At 49.3% G+C, this 24,392-nt stretch overlaps 1 protein-coding gene across 2 annotated transcripts in view; it reads right to left on the bottom strand.

The window, feature by feature from the left end:
• The window catches only part of USP54 (ubiquitin specific peptidase 54), a 2,015,813-nt gene that overhangs the window by 621,698 nt on the left and 1,369,723 nt on the right, over positions 1–24,392 (bottom strand). For both annotated transcript variants that reach the window (XM_078643238.1, XM_078643239.1), the window contains exon 16: positions 19,986–20,159. In XM_078643238.1, the coding sequence (XP_078499364.1) occupies positions 19,986–20,159 (174 nt within the window). The remainder of the gene's footprint in view (positions 1–19,985; positions 20,160–24,392) is intronic.

The following is a 24,392-nucleotide window of genomic DNA, read 5'->3' as shown; positions in this document are numbered from 1 at the left end:
ATGTAATTGGTAAGGCTTACAGATACAGGGTTAAAAAACGATGAGTAAGTGCTGCATTCTTTCGCTCAAAGTAAATGGGATCTTGAACAAACAAAAATATGGAGCTCTAATTAGATGGCTAACTTCTCTTTCACCCCAAGTACTATTTCTACAGGAGACACATTTAAAAACTAATTCTCCAAGAATATTTCTCCCTAGATGGTATTCGCGTGCCTTTTTTGCTTCTGCCGGACTGGCTAAGAGAGGAGTTGCGATATATTTCTGCAGGCGTCTTCCCTGGCAATTTGGCCAAGTCAGGAGAGATCCCCAGGGGAGATGGATATAGGTTGAGGCTAAATTAAACGGCACGATATTGCATTTTATCAACTATTACGGCCCCATTGTGGATGACACCACTGCCCTATGTAGAATTAGTGAGATACTTAGGGGGGTACCTGGGAAAATAATTATGGGAGGTGATTTCAACTTCATTCAGGATCTAAAGAAAGATACCTCGAACAAAAATAAAAAAGAACTTAAACCCAAAACCAAAAAGGTGATCGAGGCTTTAAGACAGGGGCATATTTTGATGGATCCCTGGCGCGCTGCCAATCCATCGAAATTGGAATTTTCCTGTTATTCGAATCAATTCCATACGGCTTCTCAAATAGATTTTTTTTTTATATCACAATCCCTGGGCTGTACAACATCTGACATAGATATTAATCCATTCTCCGATCATTCTCTTATTAAACTCAATATAGATATAGGGGCAAGCAGGATGTCAAGATCCAGGTGGCAGATGAATCGTCTCCTTCTGCAGGACCCCCAATGGTTGTCTGATACAAAGGACTGGATTGCTGAATTTTTCCAGATCAATGAGAATACGGCAGAAATGTTTTCAGTTTGGGGGGGGGGGTCAAGGCAGCCCTTTGGAGCAAATGATTGCACTATCCGCCTCTCAAGTTAAACTGAGGAAAGAGAATTTGTTTTAACTCCAGCAGGCAGTAGTAGAAGCAACAAAATTAAGATATGCACAGCCCGCGGGGATGGGGGATGTCAAAGCAAAGTTAGACAGGGCCAAATACGAGTTAAATTAGTTTTTTTATCTTGGAAGAGATTGCCAGCTCCAGAACATATCTACAGCAAGTGTATGAAGAGAGCCAGGTGGTTGGTAAGATGCTTGCAAGTAGTACCAAAACTAAACAGGAGGCAGCCACCATCATGGAAATTATTGACCACAAAACAAGAATGTCTTTAACGGGTAAAAAGGATATAGCTCAAGTTTTTCTAGAACATTACTCACAGTTATACACTACTAGATATGAAGCTGGAGCGAATCAAATTCACAATTATTTTGAGGGGGTTGAGCTACCCACTCTCTCAGGGCCAATGGTAGAACAGCTCCTGCTAGACATTTCCGAAGAAGAAATTATAAATGTAATAAAGTCTATTGCTGGAGCGAAAGCCTGTGGAGCCGATCGACTTTCAATAGAATGTTATACAACTTTTTTTAGAGAGGTGACCCCTTTTCTGGCAAACATTTTTAATAATATCACTCAGGGAGGCTGTGTTCCCCCCCCCCAGTTCTAAGGAATCTATACTGGTTTGTTTTGTCAAAAAGGGGAAAAACGGCAAAGATGTTAATTCGTGTAGTCCAATTAGTTTTCTTAAAGCAGATTTTAAAATATTAATGATAATTTGGGGACAACGCTTTACTCCCATCGCCCAGGAGTTAATTCATTGTGATCAAACCGGGTTTGTAGCGGGAAGGTCCATGTCCACTAATACAGGGTTTTTAATTCAAACCCTGACTATGTAACAAATAATAAAATACCTACTCTTATTTATATGATCGATGCTGAAAAAGCATTCGACCTGGTAAACTGGGGTGCACTTTTTTTTAGTTTAGGTAAATTTGGCAACCCGCCTGAAGTGCTAAATATCCTGAAAAATATTTACCAAGATACTCAAGCCCGGGTTATAGTCAATGGAGACTCAATAGAGATCGTATATATAAACTGCGGTACTAGACAAGGGTGTCCCATGTCACCACTACTTTTTTCTTTTCTCATCGAACCCCTAGCTGTAAGAATACGCGGAAATCCCCTGATTAGAGCTCCATGCAAAGGGATGTCTAAGCTAAAATTATTTGCGGACAACATAATTATGTACCTTTGCCCGGATAAACAGATCGTGGAAGAAGCTCTTTTAAAATTGAGTAAATTCGAACAAATAGGAGGCTATAAAATAATTCAAAATAAAACAGAGATTTTAGTGCTTAACATGGATTGTAACTTCTTACCCACGATTTTTAGAATCCAGGCTTTGAAAGAAGAGTCAATTAGATATCTGGGTATCTATGTCTCGAGCCGTATAGAACAATTATTTAACTTGAACTACCTAGCTGTGCGAAATAAAATTAAAACCCTATTGGACAAGTGGTACCTTCTACACTTATTACACCCCGAAAAAGCTAAACAAATGCCATGCGAAAGTGGATAATAAATGCTTTCAATGCCTGTCCCATGGCGAGAGAGACTGGTTCCATATATTTTTTAGATGCCCGAAGCTTGAAGCCTTTTGGAGTAACATTTTTCTAGCTATGAGTCAGGTTATTAAAAAAAAGATCAACCCCGAGACAGAAGTGGCTCTCTTCGGGCTCTCTAAATTTAGGTCAGACCTGACCATGGCCAAAAGAGGCGTGCATCTCAATCTGCTCTACAGTAGCATGCTCGTTAATTCACCAAAATTGGAGGTCAGAAGAGATTCCATCTTATCCTAAATGGATAAATAAAATGTCTAGGATAAGGAGATTCGAGGAACTATATGCTAAACGGGTTGGGGCAACAAAAAAAGTTTACAGCAGTTTGGAAGTTTTTTGACAATTTGGATGTATCATTGGAAGCTTAGCACTTTAGCACATTGCAATTTAGAAAACCTATCACTTTAGCACGTTGCACTTTAAGCCCCTATATAACAGGGGGAAAAGTATTGTACTGTAATAATTCTAAGACTTTGCAAATGAAGTAGGTTGTTGATAATCCAATCGATTCTAGTTGTCATTTTGAGGATCATTAGGCACAAGACACTTTAGGGTACTTTAGGAAGTGGAAGGTGTAATTGCTTCTTGATGTATATGAATATATGGTGTTCTTGACTTTCTTTTTGGGTTTTTTGGGAAGTGTTCATACCTGTTTTAAGGGTTTCAACTGTTAAATGTCTACACTGTGTATTTGCTTCAAATACGGATGTATTCTGGTTGTTGTTTTTCTCTCTCTCCTAATGACGTATGTTGTGATATTTTTGTTCTCTGCTCAGCAAAAAAAAAAAAAAACATTAAAAAAAGATACTTCTCGGAGTCAGCAATAATGATGTGCAAGATTTATCTCATCAATTTCTCTTTCTGGCTATGGCCATAATCAATCAATCAATCAAGACATTTATAGAGCGCACTACTCACCCGTAGGGTCTCAAGGCGCTAGGAGGGGGGGGGGGGGGGGTGCCGTTACTGCTCGAACAGCCAGGTCTTGAGCTTCTTCCTGAAGGTGAGGTGGTCTTGGGTCAGGCGCAGGTCGGTCGGGAGGGAGTTCCAGGTCTTGGCGGCCAGGTAGGAGAAGGACCTTCCTCCTGTTGTCGCTCTTCGGATGCGGGGGACGGCGGCGAGGGCGTGGCTGGTTGATCTGAGGTGGCGCTTGGGAGCGTAGAAGTTGATTCGGTTGTTGAGGTAGCTCGGGCCTTGGTCGTGTAGGGCTTTGTGTGCGTGGGTGAGGAGACGGAAGGTGATTCTTTTGTTGACAGGGAGCCAGTGCAGGTCTCTCAGATGTCCGGAGATGTGGCTGTTTCGTGGGATGTCGAGGATGAGTCTGGCTGAGGCGTTCTGGATCCGCTGGAGTCTCTTCTGGAGCTTGGCGGTGGTTCCGGCGTAGAGGGCGTTGCCGTAGTCCAGTCGGCTAGTGACGAGGGCCTGGGTGACAGTCTTCCTGGTCTCGGTGGGGATCCACCAGAAGATCTTCCGTAGCATGCGTAGGATGTTGAAGCATGACGAGGAGACGGCGTTGACTTGTCTGGTCATGGAGAGGGAGGAGGCCAGGATGAAGCCCAGGTTGCGTGCGTGGTCCGTCGGTTTGGGTGCGGTGCCCAGGGCGGGGGGCCACCAGGAGTTGTCCCAGGCGGAGGGCGAGGAGCCCAGGATGAGGACCTCCGTCTTGTCTGAGTTCAGTTTCAGGCGGCTGGTCGTCATCCACTCGGCTACATCTCTCATCCCTTCGTGCAGGTTGGCTCTGGCGGCGGCGGGGTCGTTGGTCAGGGAGAGGATCAGCTGGGTGTCGTCGGCGTAGGAGATTATGTTGAGGTTGTGTTGGCGTGCGATGGCCGCGAGGGGGCTCATGTAGACGTTGAAGAGGGTGGGACTCAACGAGGATCCTTGAGGGACGCCGCAGATGACTTCGGTGGCCTCTGACTTGTACAGTGGTAGGCGGACTCTCTGTGTTCTTCCGTCGAGGAAGGAGGTGATCCATTCCAGAGCCTTCTCCTGGATTCCGATGTTGCCGAGGCGCTGCACAAGGGTGCGGTGGCAGACAGTGTCGAAAGCCGCGGAGAGGTCCAGGAGGATGAGGGCCGCTGTTTCTCCGTTGTCCATCAGGGTTCGGATGTCATCGGTGGCCGCGATGAGGGCGGTCTCGGTGCTGTGGTTGGCTCGGAAGCCAGACTGTGAGGGGTCGAGGGATCCATTCGTCTCGAGGAAGGCGGCCAGCTGTTTGTTGACGGTCTTTTCGATGACTTTGGCCGGGAACGGGAGGAGCGAGATGGGACGGTAATTCTTGAGTTCGGTGGGGTCCGCTGTAGGTTTCTTGAGAAGAGCGCTGAGTTCTGCGTGCTTCCAGCTCTCCGGGAAGGTGGCGGTGTCGAAGGAGGTGTTGATAATGTCCCGCAGGTGGGGTGCGATGACAGCGTCGGCCTTGTTGAAGATGTGGTGAGGGCAGGGGTCAGTCGGAGATCCGGAGTGGACGGAGTTCATTGTGCGGATGGTGTCTTCGGTGCTGATCGGAGTCCAGGCGCGGAGGGTGGTGGTGGGTGGAGTTGCTGCGGTTGTGGCGTGCTTTGGTTGGATGCTGAAGCTGTTGTGTATGTCCGCGATCTTGTTGTGGAAGTAGGACGCGAGGGAGTTGCAGAGGTCTTGCAACGGGGTGATGTCGTTGTTTCCGGCGTTGGGGTTGGAGAGCTCTTTCACGATGTTGAAGAGTTCCTTGCAGTTGTGTGCGTTGTTGTCCAGCCGGTCCTTGTATGTGTTTTTCTTGGTGGCGCGGATCAGTTGGTGGTGTTTCCGGGTGGCGAGCTTGAGGGTGGTCATGTTGTCCGTTGTTGGTTCCCTTCTCCATACTTTCTCGAGGGCTCGGCAGTTCTTCTTGGAGCTCTTGAGTTCGTCGGTGAACCATGGGGTTTTTCTGCTGCCGGGTCTGCTGGGCGGGGTCCTCAGAGGGGCGAGTTAGTCCGCGCAGTTGCTGATCCACTTCGTGAGGTTGTCGGCGGCCTGGCTGGGGTTCGCTGAGCCGGCCGGAGGGTGCTGGCTCAGGGAGGCGGTGAGCTGGTCGGCTGTGATCTTGTTCCAGCTTCTTCGGGCAACCTGTTGCTGGTAGTGGTGGATCGTCGTTCTTTTGAAGGTGAAGTGGACGCAGCTGTGGTCCGTCCAGTGGAGTCCTGTTGCGTGGCTGAAGGCGATGTCTTTGCTGGATGAGAAGACGGCGTCGAGTGTGTGTCCGGCGAGGTGGGTGGGGGTGGACACCAGCTGCTTGAGTCCGAGGTTGGCGAGGTTGTCGAGCAGGGTGATGGTGTTGCGGTCGCTGTTGTTCTCCAGGTGGAAGTTGAGGTCCCCCAGGAGGATGTAGTCGGCGGAGGGGAGGGCATGCGGGCTGATGAAGTCGGCGATGTCCTCGCTGAATCGTGTGCGTGGTCCCGGGGTTCGGTAGATCAGGGTGCCTCTGAGGGTGGTCTTCGGGTCGGTGTGGATCTGGAAGTGCAGGTGTTCGGCGGTGGTTAGGGTGTCGTCGGTGTTGGTCGTGATGCGGATGGTGTCTCTGTGGATGATGGCGATGCCTCCTCCCATCTGGTTGGCGGTGCGGTCCCTCCGGGTGATCTTGTAGCCCTCTGGGATGGCGATGGCGATGTCGGGCGCTGAGGAGGCGTTCATCCAGGTCTCCGTGAGGAAGGCGATGTCAGGGGCTGTGGTGTCGAGGAGGTTCCAGAGTTCGATGGCGTGTCTGTGGACGGAGCGGGTGTTGAGCAGGATGCACTTGAGGTGGTTGCTGCTGGTGTTAGGCTTGGCGGGTGTTGGTGCGGGGTTGGTCCGGATGCAGGTGAACTTGCAGGCGTGGCAGCTGAAGGGTCCGTGGGTGTGCTTCGGGGTGGCTCGGTGACATCCCGGGATGGCGCCGGTGTTGAGTGCGATGAGTTCGGCGGCGTTGTAGGTTCGTCGGGTCGGCTTCCGTCGGTGGGGGCCAGGGGTCCTGGCACTGGGCGCGGTCCAGGCGCGGACGGGCGCAGACGGGCTTACCTTTGGCGCGCCTTCGGCGCACAATCGGCGCGCCCGCTGCGCGTGACCGCTGCACGTTCGCACGGTCGCCATATATGGCCAAGTGCGCGGGGGGGCGGAGCAGCTGGGAGGCGGGAGCGGGGAGGGTACAGAAGGCAAAAGGGGCGGGGTTTCGCGGCGGTGGCGGGAAGCGGGGAGGGAGGGTGAACGGCGGCAAAAACAGCGGCAAACAGGAAGGAAATCCACAATACAGAAAAAACAGGCAATACAATTTAGAAAAGCAGATTGACAAGGTACAACAGCAGGGGCAGGTTAGGAGAGCAGGGGCCACGCCGCTCGGGGGCCGGGGGCGTGGTCACGCGCCGGTAGCGAGGCAGTCAGGCAGCGAGGGAGAGCACACGCAGCAGCTGGTGGCCGTGCGGCGCGGGGGTGTCCTAGAGCTAGGCCATAGTACGGATAAGTATTGCCTCTGCCTGGCTGGATCCGGTGCCCCCATCATTTCAGCAGTTGTGTCACGGTTACTCTCAATGTTTATTCTGGAAAGAGCTATATACGAGAGAAAGGGTAGAAGAGCGAGACTTCTGGGTCCACGTATTTGGGCTCCTTTAGTGAGATGGAAGGAGTCATAGAAGGCTAATGATCCCTGAACCATATGTTGAGATGGATAGGAGAATATCTCCGGTGAGACATCTGTTGGTAAATGCTGTAAATTTTGATGCTTCTAGCATGAATTGATTTATGGCTGAGCTCTCCCGTAATTATATTTTGGAGTAGGATGAATTATTGTTTATTTTCTTTTTGACTGTATATTTGAGTGGGATGAATTAACGCTTATCTCCTTTTTTGATTGCTTAAAAAGTCTGGATGTAACCTAACTGTTAATATATATCATATACGTTTATTAAAACTTGAAAAAAAAAATTTCAAATTAATTGGAGAAAGATTCACGGCAGCAACTTCTTAAAATTTCAAATCCAAATGTCCAATGCAACTGGCCCGATAAGCAACAGCACGGACCCACGAGACCACCGATTTCTTGCCCGGTGCCATCAGCGCTGCCAAGCTCCATAGCAGGAGAGGTTATACCAGGGTGAGGATGTGCTGTTAGGTAGAGAAGCTCCAGTCCCATATATATAAAGATTCTGCAGCACTGCTTTGTCCTTTGCTGTGCTGTTGTGGACTGCTGAGTCCAAGCAGTAATGCCTGGTGAAGGTGTGTGAATTCTTCCAGGTAGCTGCACAGCAGATGTCCTGGATTGGCACACTAGCAAACTGTGTGGTTGATGCTGTAACAGCTCTTGTAGAGTGGGCGCACACTGGTGTCTTTAGCGACTTCCCTGCTCCTTGATGGCAATAGCGAATGGTGCGAGAACTCCAAAGAAAAATACTCTGTTTGGAAAGAGGACAGCCCTTTCGTGAAGCACTATAGGCCACAAAGGGTTGAGTAGACTTACGAAAGACCTTAGTCTTTCCGTAGGTAGAATTTCAAGCATCTTTTGACATTCAGCAAATGAAGAGTCTGTTCTGCTGGAGTTGGAGTTGTAGGATTTGGGAAGAATGTTTTGAGGATGAGAGGCTGATTTAAATGAAAATCTGAAGGAACTTTAGGAATGAACTTAGGGTTGGTGCACAAAACCACTCTATTGTGCCTAAACTGCAGAAAAGGTTCCTGAATGGTAAGAGCCTGAATTTCGCTCACTTTCTTGGCCTACATCAATACCAGTAGCAGAGCTACTTTCCAAGAAATACATTTCAGATCAACTCTGTGAATGGGTTTGAAAGGGTGCTTCATAAGCTGTGAGAGGACAATATTGAGCTGCCAGAGCGGTGGAGAAGATATGACAGGTGGAAAGACCCTAAATAGCCCTTTCAGGAATTGCATAACAATTCTAACTGACCATAGAGAAGGCAAGGAAGAAGACCCTCTAAAGCGAGATTAGCTGCCAGGTGGACTTTTATGGAGGTGTGAGCCAATCCAGATCTTGCCAAGTGTAAGCGGTACGGGATAACCTCATGAGGTGAAGAAGAGAAAGGGTATGCATTAGATTGTTGGCATCAAATACAAAAACGCTTCCACTTCAGCGGATGAGTCTTGTTAGTGCTCTGCGCTCGGGCGCTGGAGAGTATGTCCTTGCATTCGGACGATGGGTTCAGAAGGGCAAACTCATTGTGGTCAGGAGCCAGGTTGCTAAATGAAGAGGTTTGAGGCCCGGATGCAGCGCTTCGCCCTGGGACATTGACAAGAGAGATTGATTCATATCCAACAGCATGTGGTGCTTCTCTGAGACTAGGAGGAGCTCTGTGAACCAGTGCTGGTATGGCCAGGAGGGGGCTACGAGGATCATCCTGCAGGGTTCAGCTTTCATTTTCACGAATAGCCTTGGTAGAAGAGGAATTAGAGGAAAAGCGTAGGCAAGAGTGTCCTACCATGCCATTGAAAATGCTTTCCCCCAAGATCCCTGAAAGTGATGTCAGCTTGCAAAGAAGTGGCATTTCTTGTTCTGCGGGGTTGCAAAAAGTTTGAGACTTAGCTTGACCCACTGGAGAAGGATTTTGTTGAGAGTTGCCTGATCCAATTCCCATTCGTGGCATGGAGACTTTAGCCTGCTGAGAGTGTCTGCTGTTGAATTCTGGTTGCTGGGAATCTGTCCTGCTCTTAAGGATAGTTTGTTGTGAATTACCCATTCCCAGATGCAGTGCACTTCTAAAGAGAGAAGGTGAGATCTGTTGCCGTCCTGCTTGTTGATATAGTGCACCATGGTTGTGTTGTCCTTCCTGACCAGAAATGCTGGGTTTCTTACTTTTGAAAGGAATGCCTGTGAGGCCAGATGAACTGCCTTGAGCTCCAACAAGTTGATGTGGAGATTGCAATATGAGTGCTGCCATCAGCTCCTGACCTGTAAGTCTTGAAGAAATGCTCCCCATCCCTCGAGGGAGGCATTTCTAGTAATGAGTGGAGAAGAAGTGGCCAGAAAAAATAGACCCACTGAGATATTCTGTCCACCAGGAGATGGCTTTGACCATATTTGGTGTGAAGATGAATAGATCATCGAAAGATCCCTATGCTTGTAGCCAGTTTGTCTGGCACCTCTTGGAGAGGCCGCATCCTTAGACAGCAAAATATAAGAAGAGAGATGCAGGATGGCATCATCCCTAGGAGGGATTTGTAATGGATTGTGTGATTTACTCTAGAGATATAAGTTTGAATTGTCTTTCGAGCGAGAGGAAAAGATTTCTTGAGTGTTGTGTCGAGTGTTACTCCTAGGAAGGTGATTGTTTTTGAAGGATTCAAGACTGACTTCTCCTGGTTTACGGTAAGGCCTAACTTGCTGAACAGCTCTGTGCAGGCTGCTGTGGACGTTTGAGCTGTGGACATGGATGGCGCCTTGACCAACCAATCATCCAATTAGGGGAACCCTTGGTGTCTTTGTTTCCTTAGAAAGACTGCCACTGGGGCCAAACATTTTGTGAGTATCCACGGTGCCTACTTGAGGCCAAAAGAAAGGACCCTGGATTGATAGGGGCTCCTGGATACTGCGAATCGTAGGTACTTCCTGTGAGAGGGATAAATGGGGACATGGAAGTAGGCATCCAGTAACTCAAGGGTGGGCATGTGTTCCCCTGGATTCCAGAGCAATAGAATCTCCTGCAGGGTGACCATGTGGAAGGACTGTTATTTGAGGTAGATGTTGGGAGTCCTCAAGCAGAGAATAGGACATGAAGGGTATGGAAAAATTGAATAAGGTGGAAGACCCTTTGGTCTGTAGTGCTCGGCCAGTAATGAAGGTTATTTATTTATTTTAAACTTTCTTTATTAATTTGGCCTTACAATCCGCTTATCACTTTTATATACAAAAACAATTCCAAAACACTTCCACCTCAGCCGAGGTAGCGAACCAGCCCAGTTTTCACTTCAGGGATTCAGTCAAATACGCAGTCCTTTTGGCATTGATCAAGCCGTCACAGACAACTTTATTGCTTTGCATTGCTTCACCTTATCTTAGCTCTAACCAACCTGACCCTCCCCCCAACTCTCCCCCAACCTCCCCCCTCGAAAACAACCCCCCTCCTCACTCCCTCCCCTCCCTGCCAGGTCTGTCTAAGTAGAGGTCCATGCAACTCAATGTTCAGTCGGGGTCTCCATATTCCTCTCCGCTTGGCTGGGGTCTAGCCCCCCACTGGCAATTGTCCACCCTTGGGATCTCTGTGTGGATTGCGAGACCTGACCTGTTATTTCCTGAATCATCACCCCGCATGTCAGCAATACCTCCGGTAATTTAGCATCTCTTCTAGTGCCCCACATATGCCCCTCTTCGGCCGGAGCCCATTCCCTTAAATCAGTTTTCCATTTCTCGAGTGAGGGCCCCTGTTGTGTTAACCAGTAAATCGCGATGCACCGTCTAGCTATGACAAGCCCCAGAACCAAAAACCGCCTACTAGTCTTACATTTAGGATCCCGGGGGATCAAACCCAAAAGACAGGGGCGCGGGTACATGTCAATCCGCCACCCTGTAATCCTAATCAGGTGTTCTAGGACCGCCTCCCAGTATGTCTGAATTATGGAACAGGCCCATACTATATGGGGAAGTTCGCTGGGGAGTAGCGACATCTAGGGCAGTGTGAATCTCTAGAGTTGTCAACGACGTGAAGCTGCCTGGTTGAGAGATAGGTCATGTGTACCATGTTATACTGGATTTGTTTGAATCGACTGCATACCGACACCTTCCGCACACTCTCATGTATCTTTTCCCAGTCACGCGCCGTGGTCTCCTGCGGACACACCCGCTGCCTTCTCTTCTACCTTTAGGGGTCCATTCTTTTTATCCTCCCCTAGTGCCCTATAGAGGTGCGTGACAAACTTCCGCCCCCCGGCCATGGTGATCATGGTGACTAGTGTTTTCGTGTGCTCCGGAGCTTCTGGGAATGAAGGCCACAACTGCCGCGCTGTTGCCGCTATTTTTGCATACTGCAGGATTTGCCCTGTTCCCAACTCAAAGGTGTCCACTGCCTCCAGATAGGTGATAAATTTGTTTTCCGGATAGAGGTCCGATAACATAAGGCAACCCCCCTCCTTCCACTTATCGATGGACATAACCCTCTACATTTGAGCGAAGGCCGGCATAAGCCAAAAATCAACCTCAGGGGCAAATGGCCTGGCCCGGTTAAGTCTGTAAGCTACTCTATGCCATATCCAGGCTAATAGCCGCACCAGCGGGGGACTGCGCTCCCGTCTCCCCCCGCCCGCCAGAGAAGAGTTCCCAGCTGCTGCTCCCCAAAGGAGCCCGCTAGCAAGGACCTCTCCCAGGAGGGTCCGTATGCAGCTAGGCAATGGCATGTTGGAGTTGCGAGGATTTGCAATTGTCACCCCGAGTGGGATGGGTATGCTCAGACGTGAGTCCCATGCTCTCCACACCACTGGAGTCAAGCTATCCAGGCTGATGACAGCTGATAGCCAGAAACCGGTCCTTGGATGCTTGATTCCGGTCCGGGAAAGACATGGCTTGGCAGTTCGGGCTGGACTGTTCCCATGAGGCACAGGGTCAAGGCTGATTTGCATATGCCATGTCTGACCTGGGGTGGTGTGGAGTGCAAAAAAACGATGGATTTAGGCCCAGATCTCTGTACTGGGGTGAATGTATGACATTGTTCTGCATTATGTCCATCAATTGTTGTTTTTGCAATTGTCACCCCGAGTGGGATGGGTATGCTCAGACGTGAGTCCCATGCTCTCCACACCACTGGAGTCAAGCTATCCAGGCTGATGACGGCTGATAGCCAGAAACCGGTCCTTGGATGCTTGATTCCGGTCCAGGAAAGACATGGCTTGGCAGTTCGGGCTGGACTGTTCCCATGAGGCACAGGGTCAAGGCTGATTTGCATATGCCATGTCTGACCTGGGGTGGTGTGGAGTGCAAAAAAACGATGGATTTAGGCCCAGATCTCTGTACTGGGGTGAATGTATGACATTGTTCTGTATTCTGTCCATCAATTGTTGTTTTTGGAGTTGCGAAGATTTCCAGGCCTCCCCTACCCCATCTGCATTTCATTACCTCCAGGCTAACCCGACTCTGCTTGCCGTTCCACAGCAATAAAGTAATTAGTGTGTCCAACTCCTTGAACACCCGATGTGGCACTTCGGAACCCTGCATTGTGAATAGACATCGAGGCAGGACCACCATCTTTATCAGGGCGATCTTCCCCATTAGAGAAAGTTTGAGTGTGTTCCAGAAGGCAATACTGCCCCGGAGACCCCGCAATATTCGCCCCATATTGTGGTGGTAAAAGGTGGTCTCATCCCTGCCTATCCAGATCCCCAGGTAGCGTACCATATCAGTCACTCACGGAAGTCCCAAATCTGGGAGGAGGGGCTCCGTCCCAGTCGGTCACAGACCCAATCGCGTACAATTGCGACTTTGTTCTATTAATATATAGCCCAGAAGCCTCAGCAAATTGAGTCAGCGCCTCCATTAGCGACGGTAACGATTGAGCCGGCCGCTGCAGGTATATCAGGGCGTCATCGGCATATAGAGACACCATATGTTCTATACCACCCACCCAGATTCCCTGACCTTGGAGCGCCCGTCGGAGATAACATGCCAGTGGCTCCATTGCCAGGGCGAAGAGCAGGGGAGAAAGCGGGCACCCCTTCTTCGTCCCTCTCTCGATAGGCAGTGTGTCCGACACATACCGACCCGTGCGAACCCTTGCCACCGGCCGCGCATATAGTAGTTTAACCCAATTAACAAATCCCTCTCCCAGACCCAATTTTAGGAGCACCTGTCACAAATAGTCCCACCGTGTCGAGTTGAACGCTTGTTCGATATCAAGAAAAGCTAGTGTGCACTGCTGGGCGCTACCCTCCAAGGACTGCATAACATGCGCGAGATGGCAGATATTCCTTTGTGTATTCCTGCCCGGTAAAAAAACCAGACTGATCATCATGTTCCATTCGACAGAGGTGCGGGAGGAGCCTGTTCGCCAACACCTGGCTAATGATTTTAAGATCCACATTTAACATTGAGATTGGCCTATAAGAACTGGGGAGCAGGGGGTCCTTCCCTGGTTTGGGAATCATCCCTATGAGTGCCTCACGCATGGAGTCCGGGAGGATACCGCTTTTGTCGGATTCTGCCATGATTTCCAACAATTTGGGGGCCAGGACCCCCCATATTCTTTATAAAGTTCGGCCGCTAGGCCATCCAACCCTGGGGATGTAGCAGTCCGCAGATGGGCGATTGCTGACCGCACTTCCTCTCCCCTGAGCAGGGCCCCAAGGACTCCTGACTCTCATGGTCTATGCAGGGCAGTTCCACTCCCACCACAAAGGCAGTTATAATCGATGGGGTGACTGGGGGCTGGGGCTCAGAATAAATTTTGCGCAGATGTGCCACGAACACTCTGTTAATCTCATGCTGTGTGTAAACCATACTTCCCAGTTTGGATTGGATGGTTAAAATAGGGTGGGGCTGAGTCTCCAGTCTAATCAAGCGCGCCAGTAGACACCCAGCTTTGTACCCCTCAGTATACCAACAGCGTCTACTCGCCGTTCTGTTGTATTTGCCCAACGAGTCCCAGATGTCCCCTATCCTGCGATGTACCTCTGCCCACTTAGCCGGCCCATCCCTATTTTTGGGGAGCTCCTTTTCTAGCGCTGTCAAACGCTCTTCCTCTTGCCGTAGGTCTCGCTTGAGTGTTTTCTTCACCCCCACCTCTGTAGACATGCAAACCCCCGCAAGGCCACCTTCATCGCGTCCCACTCGAATGCTCTAGTGCTAGCAGTACCCCAGTTTACATCACAATAGGCCTCCAGCTCAGTATTTATTGCGTCCTTATAGAGTGAGTCGGCTAGGGCTTCAATGTTTAGCTTCCACAGCGGTATCTTAGATCTCGGCCGCCCTAGTGAGTATGTTATCAAGAGGGGGGAGTGATCAGACAGATATCGGGCCAAATACTGTGCCTCCCCTATTTGATGGACTGCCGTTTTTGGACAAAGAAATAGTCTAGTCTACTATAGGTATTGGCAACAGGTGTGTGGAAGGAATACACTCGATGAACATGGTGGCGGCGTCTCCAAATATCCAGCAGGTGATAATTTTGAAGCATGCGATCCATAGCCTCTCTCATCTTAGGTTTGGCATCCCGCCTAGGGGGGTGTCTGTCTATCTCCCCATCAAGGGCACAGTTAAAATTCCCTGCAACTATCAATTCTGTGTCTGGATCCAGGTCCAACTGTCCCAGGACCTGACCCAAAAACTCCCCATCATCACTATTCGGGGCATATACATTCACCACACACATGCAGCGGCCATTCAGCGTCTCAACCAAAATCATGTATCTCCCCTCCGGATCTTGTCTAACTCTAATATCTTTGAAGGGCACTCCCAAGGCCACCCAAATAAGCGCCCCCCTCGCAAACCCCGAATAGGAGGTTGCAAAAAACTTGCCCCTCCAGCGTCTCCGGACGTACTCAAGACAGTCTCCCCACAAATGCGTCTCCTGAAGGAGAGCGATACTCATCCCATACCGTCTGAGGTAAGTTGCCACCCGTATTCTTTTGACCACATTATTAAGCCCCCGGACATTCCACGTTACAAATGTATACTTCTGTGTGTCACCTGGTATGAGTTAGTGTCCTTTGGCTCGGTAGCCCCCAACTTCCACCTGCAGGCCCTCCACCCAAGTGGTATTGTGACCCGTTTCGTACCAATCGCATCTGACCCCTAGTAGCAGCAGCATAGACCAGACCCGGCAGTAGACCAAAGAAAACCACAACAGTGCAAATCCCCAACCCCAACTCACCCCTCCCCCAGGTAGTAGTACTCTAGTCCCATAACCCAACCCTGGTCTGCAAACTGAAGACCCTGCCCCAGTTCTCCTCCCTCCCCCCAAACTACCCTCCCCAACTTGAAGTAACCACTATAAGATATACAACGTTCTCAGATTCAGTCACCCCTCCAATTTCTAATAGCAGCCCAACTGCCTGGCCCCACGCAGCCCCGCCAAACGAAAAGTCCAGCCGGGCCACCACAGTACACCACAGCTGGCACATCAAAAGGGTTGAGTGGCAGTAAAGAACCCCCCATTCAGAATATTTCATCCCCCACATTACCTCTGGGCCCAGGGCCCACATATACTAGCCCCACAGTGGAGATAAGTGTCAGTCGGGCCCAGCCTGTACTTACAGTTACCATGTCCCAGAGCCCCAGGGTCGTGAGCCGGTGTCCGTCTCACAAGTGTATTTCAGGAACCCCCCTCAACCTGGCTGGCGGGGTCCCCCAGGTCCGACTGCGCTTCCTGTACCAAACATAAGGGCGAGAACTGGTTTTGCGTCAGGATTGCATCTAATTCAGCGAGAAGGGTGCCATCTGGGCCCATCCAGATGCGTCCGCCATCCACCAAATCTCGTGCCCCAGGTCTCTGCTCTCCTGTACGGCACTGAGGATTACGTTGCCGACGACTCCTTCTCCTCTACTCATGCCAGCACTGATTCTGGTCTTGGCCATCCAGTCCCATTGCGTCCATCCAATCTGTTACCTCCGCAGGATTACCAAAGAAGTGGATCTTGTCATAATATTGCACTCGAAGTCTGGCCGGGAACATCAAACTTTATTTGACGCTGAGGTTCTGCAGGCGGCGCTTGACCCCCAAGAAGTCGTTCCGTAGGTCCTGTACCTTTTTGGTATAGTCCGGGTAAATGTGAATATCGTGGTTCTCAAACCTATGCAGACCATTGGTGCGGATATACTGCAGGATCATGTCCCGGTCCCTAAAGTTAAACATTCTGCAATCAAGCTTCCAGGCAGGGTCCCCGGTTTTGGCGGGGGGCCGAGGGAGCGGGGTTTTTCCTTTCCACGGCAAACATCTTGGAGAGCCGAAGGGCAGGGAACACAGAGCCGATCAAGTCCTCCAGGAATAGGCCTGCTGCCTGCCCCTCAGCTTTTTCCGGAAATCCCAAAAAGCGGAGGTTGTTCCTTCTCGACCGACCCTCGCATCTTCTGCCCTATCCTTTAGTCGGGTTGTGTGTTCCTGTAGGGCCGATACCGTCTCCGGGAGCTGTTGGACCTCAGTCTGCAACACGTGTAGGTCACCTTCGGTCGTAGTGACCCAGTCCGCCACCTTTCTGAGGTCCAAACGCAAATGATTAATATCCATGGCCATACCGTCCATCTTGGATTCCAACGCCACATGGGATTCACGTATGGCTTCCAGTATGTCGGATTTGTCTTTAGCCGCCGAATCCTGATGGGTGCCCTGCTTCGGGTCCTTCCTGTGGCGGTCCGCAGCTGTATGGCCTGGCACCGTGTACTGAATTATTTTGTTGGCTTGAGCGTTCCTCAGTAGTCTATCTCTCCCCATGCCTGGCCCCCACATCTCAGGGCAACTCCCAGCGGCCCCCCTCAAACGATTAGTGGTGCAAAGACAGGCCTGCCGTGCAACCTGGAGTCAAGGATACCCGTCCGGGTATCAGTCGTCTCACTTCCCCCGCAGATGGTCGGGGTTTGCTTCTTGCCCCTCAGACTTCTAGTGCGTGCCCAGGGCCTTTGGTCTAGATTAATGCAGAGCAATCACCCTGAGGTTGCAGGATTCCGGTCAGGGGGGCAGGAGCAGCGCAGAAATGCGACTAGCCGGCCATTTTTCTAAGCCACGCCCCCCCCCACTGTACCGAGTTGAAGGCAACTATTACAATCCAACTTCTGAAAATGTGATTACTGCCACTTGGACTTGATTGCAAACTTTTTTTCACACTGATATGTGGATTAATATATTCAGGCTGCTGAGTCTAAGTTAATAGGGTAGTACTTTGCAGTCTCCTCTGTTGGGTACATGGTTGTGTTTTTCCACTGTTATCCTGCCTGCCCCAGAGGGGGAACTGTACTGTCCTGCTTTGGGCTCCGCCTGCCCCACGACCGTCGCGGCCGCCAGCCCGGGCCCGCCAAACTCCACAGGCCCCCAGCCCCGGGTACACTGGACCAGCATCCCCCAGCACCGGAGTCACTGCCGCCAGGCCTCCACTTTTGCCTGTCACTCACAGCACCCACTGCGGTATCCCCGACTCAGCCACGGCAGGGGGGGGTCTCCACCGCCAGTCTTTCAGCCCACACGTAAGCAGGGCCGCCCTCGGTGATCCCTGCCTTCCGGGACGTCCTGGGGCCGCCCCCTCGTTGCACAGCAGTCTCATGGGGCTCCAGAGGTCTCACTCAGAGTCTAACGTTGCCGGCTGTCCTCCAATCACTTCCCGCAGGGGGCCTCAGGGCCGGGGGAGCCCTTCGCCGTCACAATCCTTTTCACGCTCCCGAGCCTTTTTCCGCAGCAAGCTGGGGCTGGCCCGGCAGCGAGGCGTGCCGTGCCGAGCACAGCAGGCCCCACTCACCAGGCTTGCGTGCCGCACATCCCCCTCACCGCAGGCGGTACCTCAGCCAGTCGGTCCTCCACTGCAGCACCCCCTGCGGCGACCACAGTGGCCAGGGGGGTCCCACGAAGATCCGATCACAGGGCTCAGCACACGAGCAGACCGACTAGCCCACGGTGATCTCTATTCCTCGGGAAAGGTCACGGGCACCATCTTAGGCCGCAGCATTCCACCGGGGCTCCAGAGGTCGTGAGTCGATTCCTCTCACCAGGGGCTCTGTTTCTCTCGCTTCAGGCCAGACCCTCGGGGTCAGAGAAGACCACTATTGGTTACCTGTAATTTTGGGGTCACTGTTACCACCAGGATGTTGCAGGATTCCGGTCAGTGGGGCAGGAGCAGCGCAGAAAAGTGACTAGCTGGCCATTTTGCTAAGCCACGCCTGCCAGTGATGAAGGTATGCAGATATTTTGACCCCTAACTTGATCGATGATGGATGATGGATAGCAGGTGCCTGAAGGTGGTCACTGACGACGAGTTGAATATTTTCCTTGTCATCCAGCTCTACCTCTTGGAGTAGACCTGCTGTGAGCTGCTAGTGGTGGCTGACATTGGGAGTATTGAGGACAATAATGGTTGTAACAAGTAGGTGTAACAGGGTACCAATATTGTTGGTAGGCTCCTCTGTATGATGGAAGACCTCTTCTTTGAGCTCCTCGAAAGGGTTCTTTATGATACTGAAGCATCCCCAGTGGCTTAGCTGTGTCAGTATTCGTCTTGATACTTTGAAGCGCCTCATCGAAGTCTTTGCCATAAAGGGCTTCTCCATCAAAAGGGTGGTCATGGATCTTGTTCTGGACCTCAGTGCGGAAGGATGTTGCTCTAAGCCATCCCTGGCTTAGAAACAGCTGCACCTGCAAGTGATATAAAGCCCGTGGTTGCAATGTCCAGCGACTCCCGCCACAGCACAAAAGCCGTGTCCCTCTGTTTACATTTTTGTACTAAGAAAACAAACTCCCACAAAGAGAGAGATTACATTCTCAATACAATGGTTGAACGACCTACAAAGAGCAGGACATTCGTCATGGTAACCTGGCAAACTTCTGATGGATACACTGGTGGATGTCTACAGGAGAAAACCATGGCTCTTTTCCCAACTCAAAATTGAGCCGAGGAAATACAAGTTTGACAGGATAGGAGGAATTCCAATTTGCAACAATGTCAAAGCTGTGAAGAATTACAAATGTTGCTATCTGGAGAGTAGTATGCCTGAAAACGTTATCGCCCCTTTGAAGGGGAAAGCGAGTTACGCTGGTAATCAGTAAGAAGGAGGCTCTCACATGCTTCTACAGATTCTGTGATTTAGGCACTCTTGTTTAAGAGGGTTTGATTTTAGATTCCTTGGTCATAAATGAGGTCTTTATTTTTTAACCGTTCTAATAGTGCACTACACAACGAATAAACCAATGTGTGGAAGCTTGTGTGTCTCAAGAAAGGCAAAATATCCATATTGATTATTCTTTGACATGGAGATGTTACCCGGTGCGTCTAGATAAACAGCTGCTCACAAGTCACAAGAACTCACCAGAAGGAAGTTACCCAGACATAATATCGAAGTCTGGTGATGTTCAACTGCTGAGGAGTATGCACAACATTTGAATCAAAAAGAGAGTGCATGAGAGGGAGGCTTTATTATTTTAAGGCTAAATGGAACTGGAATCGTTTTTTTACAAAACACTGTTAAGAAGTCAAAACAGTGGAAAAGTATAAGCCACCCAAAAAAGGCTTGCAGCAAACACAGAACTTCCTCTTCTTTCTACCACTAGTTGAAAAACCAGCAACTAGGTAGGAATTGTTGGTGAGGCAAAGGAAGGCGCAATAGCTTTGCAAAAGGAGGGGCCTCTTCGGCGGGGAGTCTCAGTGCTAAAAGAGACAGAATTCTTTTGAGAAGCATTTTTTTTCTGATCTACCCGTAGTACTTGGAATTCACCACCAGTTGGGAAGGAGAGCCCGATGGTTGCAAGAGAAATCATTATTTCAACATTTGGAACCACATCTTCTCATAGCCACCACTAAACACATTTTCCTATACAGTCTATACATGAATTATCAGGTCAGTAGCAATTACCCTGGTTTTGTAGCTCATCCAGGTCCATGAACCTGCTGGGACGAGGATTGAACCCCATAGCAGCTTCAAGCTCTTTCTCCCTTTTTCTGCGGAACTCCTGTTCATGAGCCTTTTTCGCCACTTCTTCAGACAGCTCATCCAGCTCACTTTTCTGGGGAACTGGAAAATCAATTCCTGCAATACAAGCCCAATGTGATGTGATTATTTTATGCAGGCAGCCCCTTTCTACATTTGCTATTTGTCACATCGTCGCTTTCACTGAAGCCATTGAGAAGCAATCAGATGAAGCATATGTAAGGCTATTTGCAGTGACCAGTCAGTTAATAAAGACGCTCCACCCCACTTGTGACTATTGTGTCCTTGGGATTACTGGTACTAAAATAACGAAATAACTAACTAAATGAATTACTAAAATACCTACTACCGACAGTTACAAAGTACAACTTGTACTTTTAAAAGTGGAATTACATAAAATGAATACAATGTAAAACATAAATTATATAAAATATAAACCATGAACTCTAATTAATTTGTAATATGGAAATATTGGCTTCTAAGCACAGAATTAACAAGAACTGGCAATGGTACTAGGTATGGATTATAAATGAAAGTGTCTTGTGACACTGATGGGTGTAGACACGCAATAAGTCATCATACAGGCAGCACTCTGTCACTCATCACATTAATTCACGGATACATCTTTCCGTTCACATTATATGACACACCTGCAATGAAAACACACACAAACTCAACAAAATTAGCAAACTAAATTAGGACTTCTCATAACCCCAAAGAGACATAAACAAAAAGCCCTAGCTGGCTCATTCTAGGGCAATGCCCCCAAAATCTGGGACTCCCTCCCAGCATATCTCAGAACTAACCCCTTCTACATATCCTTCAAGAAAAAACTAAAGGACCTCCTAGATAACTACTGCTCACCCCCGTGGTAACTTGGCACGAGTAGACAGGCATATCCTAAAGGCAATGTGTAAAGTATTTGTACTAAAACAGTACAGTAACACAGTGAAAACACCACAAATAGACACCATACCAGCTTAGAAAAATAGAATATTTTTATCTAAACTTAATGAGAATGACAAAACAAAAATCCAACATACGTGTATCAAATTATGACTTTAGAACAGTTATATAAAAAATAGAACAAAATAGCTCCAACTGGGGCTATTACGATGACGTGACAGGCATAAATCGAAAGTACGGTGCTGACCGCAAGGTCCGCTGCGTCAGGCACGGAGTCACTTGGACCCCCAAACAACAGTACCTGTAAAATGAAGTCTAGGGATGATGCACGGCGTCACGGAAGTGAGGCGTTGGTGCTGAGGTCGGAGTGGGTCCCTGGTTGCCATGGGGGAGGCAAGGCATGGAGTCGTGGTGAGGCGAGGCGTCGATTCCAGGAGAGGGGAAGATAGGCAGCGTTGGCAGTGAAGCATAGGTTCCGGTGAGGCGAAGAGTTTATGAAGTCACGCTCGTCTGTTATCGGCTCCGCAATAACGTGATGAAAGCGCTGGCGGCGTTGGTACAAGCACTAATATCGGGAAGGCAGATAACTGCAGGCATCGACAAGCGATGAAGGGTGTCGAAGCTGTGGTTTAGGTGCAGCGGTGCATTATGCTTTTCACAAATGGTGCCCCTGGCCTTGGTGCAGGTTGCAGCATCACTTGCGGCAGCGCTGAAAGTGGTGGAGTTGTTTTTCTGGCTTTGCAGCATCACCCACTCAATTCTCAGGGCCAGGAACTGGAATTGGCACTCTTTTGAATGCAGGAGTCCAGGTGTGGGTCAGTGGGCTGCAGGTGAAGTCTTCGTGGGCCTGAGACTTTAGAACAGGAGGCCAGCACACACAGACCCCTGGAGATTCTTCTTTAGTCTGGTTCACAGCAAAGTTCCAGTCTTTGTCCTTCCCTTAGCAGAAGCAGAGACTGCAGGCCAACCCAGCATAGCACACACAGCAAAGGGGCTGTAGTCCTCCTTACAGCTCTCTGGTTCTTCTCCTTGGCAGAGGTTCCTCTTCAGTCCAAAAGTGATATAATTCTCTGGAGTGTAAGGCCCAATACATATACCCCATTTTCTCTTTGTGGCGAGGGTCTCTGAGCCCAGCCAAAACCAGTTGTGTTTTCTCTGGTGCAGCATCAATGCAGGAGATGGAGACAGCATTGTGCAGAGGAGACACTGCCTATTCAGCACCACTCTAAATGCACTGCGTATTCAGCACCACTCTAAATGCAGCCAAGGCCTAGTCAGCCCAGCTGTGAGTCACCCAGGTAAGGCAGAACTCACCACTACCCTCCTTGTGGTGATCTATTGTGAATGCACATCTCCAGCTCCTGTCAGTCCAAAACCAAACAGTCAATACACAAACCCGCAGAGGCACACAGGATGGTTAAACAAAAAAAAACTACTTTCTAAAAGTGGCATTTTTAAACACACAATTTAAAAACCATCTTCCTAAAAAGATATGTTAGTAAATTCTGAGTTCAGAGAGCCTAAACTCCATTTCTCCATCTGGTCCCAATAGACATTTATAACTGTAAGATGTTACAAAGCAACTGCCATGTTAGCCTATGGGACAGACAGCCTTTCAATAGTGAAAAACAAAATTGTAGTACATAAGACATGTACAACACACCAGTACATAGCCTACCTTTTACATACACATCACCTTGCCCATGGGGGTACCTTGGGCCTACCTGAGGGGTGCCTTACATGTAAGAAAAGGGAAGGTGGGGGCCTGGCAAGTGGAAGCACTTCCAGGTTGATATGACTGCACGTGCAGACACTACAGTGGCAGGTCCGAGACAGATTTGAAGGGACTACTTGTGTGGGTGGCATAATCAGTGCTGCAGGCCCGCTAGTAGCATTTGAGTTACAGGCCCTGGCACACTCAGTGCACTTTAATAGGGGCTTACCAGTAAATCAAATATGCCAATCATGGATAATCAATCATAATAACAATTTCCCTATGGAGTATCTGAACTTTGACACTGATCAGAAGTGGCAAAGTGCCCAAAGAGTCCAAGCCAGCAAAACCGAAATTCAGCATACCATAAAAAATACAGGACGTAGAGGCAAAAATTCAGGAGAAGACACACCAAGGATGCCAAGTCTAACACGTGTACTCTCCAGCTGAAAAATGGAGAGAACTACCCACCCTCTTGGGAGTTCTCATCACTAAGGCAGAATAATCTTGGCAGACCATCAGCATTGGCGTGTTCTTTACCGGGGCGGTGTTCAATGAATGAATGATGCGCATTTGCAGAGTGCATGGCTACTCAGCAAGAGTGTCTGAGTGCTAAATAATCTCCATCTAACAAATCCAGAACATCCCTTACCACAGAATATCCAGGTTTTGATCTGTTTCTTAAGGTCCCCAGGTCAGTAAGAGCTTTGAGGGATTCTGGGAGTTCCAATCTATGGCTCTCAGGAACTTGACGGACCTACCTTCTGTCTGGGCTTGGCGAATTCTAGGAATGCAGGCCAAGCCCAAGGAGGATTACCACAGGGTTCTGTCTGGCATGTAATGGCTCACTCTCTTTCTGATATAGCCCGCTTCGCTGCCATGAAGAGCATTGAAAAACAGTACCAGAGCTTAAAATCTGATCCTCTTCCTCATAGGAAGTCAATGTAAAGCTGTAAGGTGCAGGTACATATGAGTCCTGATCTTAAGGATCAGTACCAGCCTGGCAGCAGCATTTTGAACCACCAGAAGACGATGAAGAAGACAATCTGAGAGGCCTAGGTACAAGACATTGACATAGTCCAGTCTGGAAGTAACCAGTGCCTGGACCACGGTTTTCAAGGTATCCAATGTGAGTAATGGAAGGAATTTCCTCAACATTCGTAAAAGGCCAAAGCAAGTACCAACTACCAACTGGACTTGTGATCTCAAGAGAGCACTATCAATATGTATACCTAGATTTTTTACCATGGTTTGTGCCACAAGAGGGGGCATCGTAAATTCCATTCTCTGTAGGGAGATGGACCACCTCAACAGTTTGGGGTTTTCACCCCTCATCTGCATCAACCATATGAGGGGCCTGTGGTCTGTCTGAACCCAGAATTGAGTCCCAAACAAGTAGATCCTTATTTTCTTTAGTGCCAAGACCACAGAAAAAGCCTCTCGCTCATTTGCACTTCACCTCTGTTTCTTGGGAAGTAGCCTTCTACTAATGAAAGTTACAGGTTGGTCCAAGCCCTCCTTGTTCAATTGCGAGAGAACTGCACCTACACCATGCTCTGAAGCATCTGTCTGCACTACAATTTATTTGGAGAAATTGAGTATTTTGAGCACGGGCACTGTGCACATGGCAGATTTCAGGGCATCAAAAGCGATCTGACAGGCATCAGTCCAGATCACTTTCCTGGGCTTCTTCCTTGAAGTCAGCTCTGTCA

This window comes from Lissotriton helveticus, chromosome 5_1 (genome assembly GCF_964261635.1).
Source record: "Lissotriton helveticus chromosome 5_1, aLisHel1.1, whole genome shotgun sequence".
NCBI lineage: Eukaryota > Metazoa > Chordata > Amphibia > Caudata > Salamandridae > Lissotriton > Lissotriton helveticus.
The sequence above is the reverse complement of the archived record's forward strand: the minus strand, read 5'-3'. Positions and strand labels throughout refer to the sequence as shown.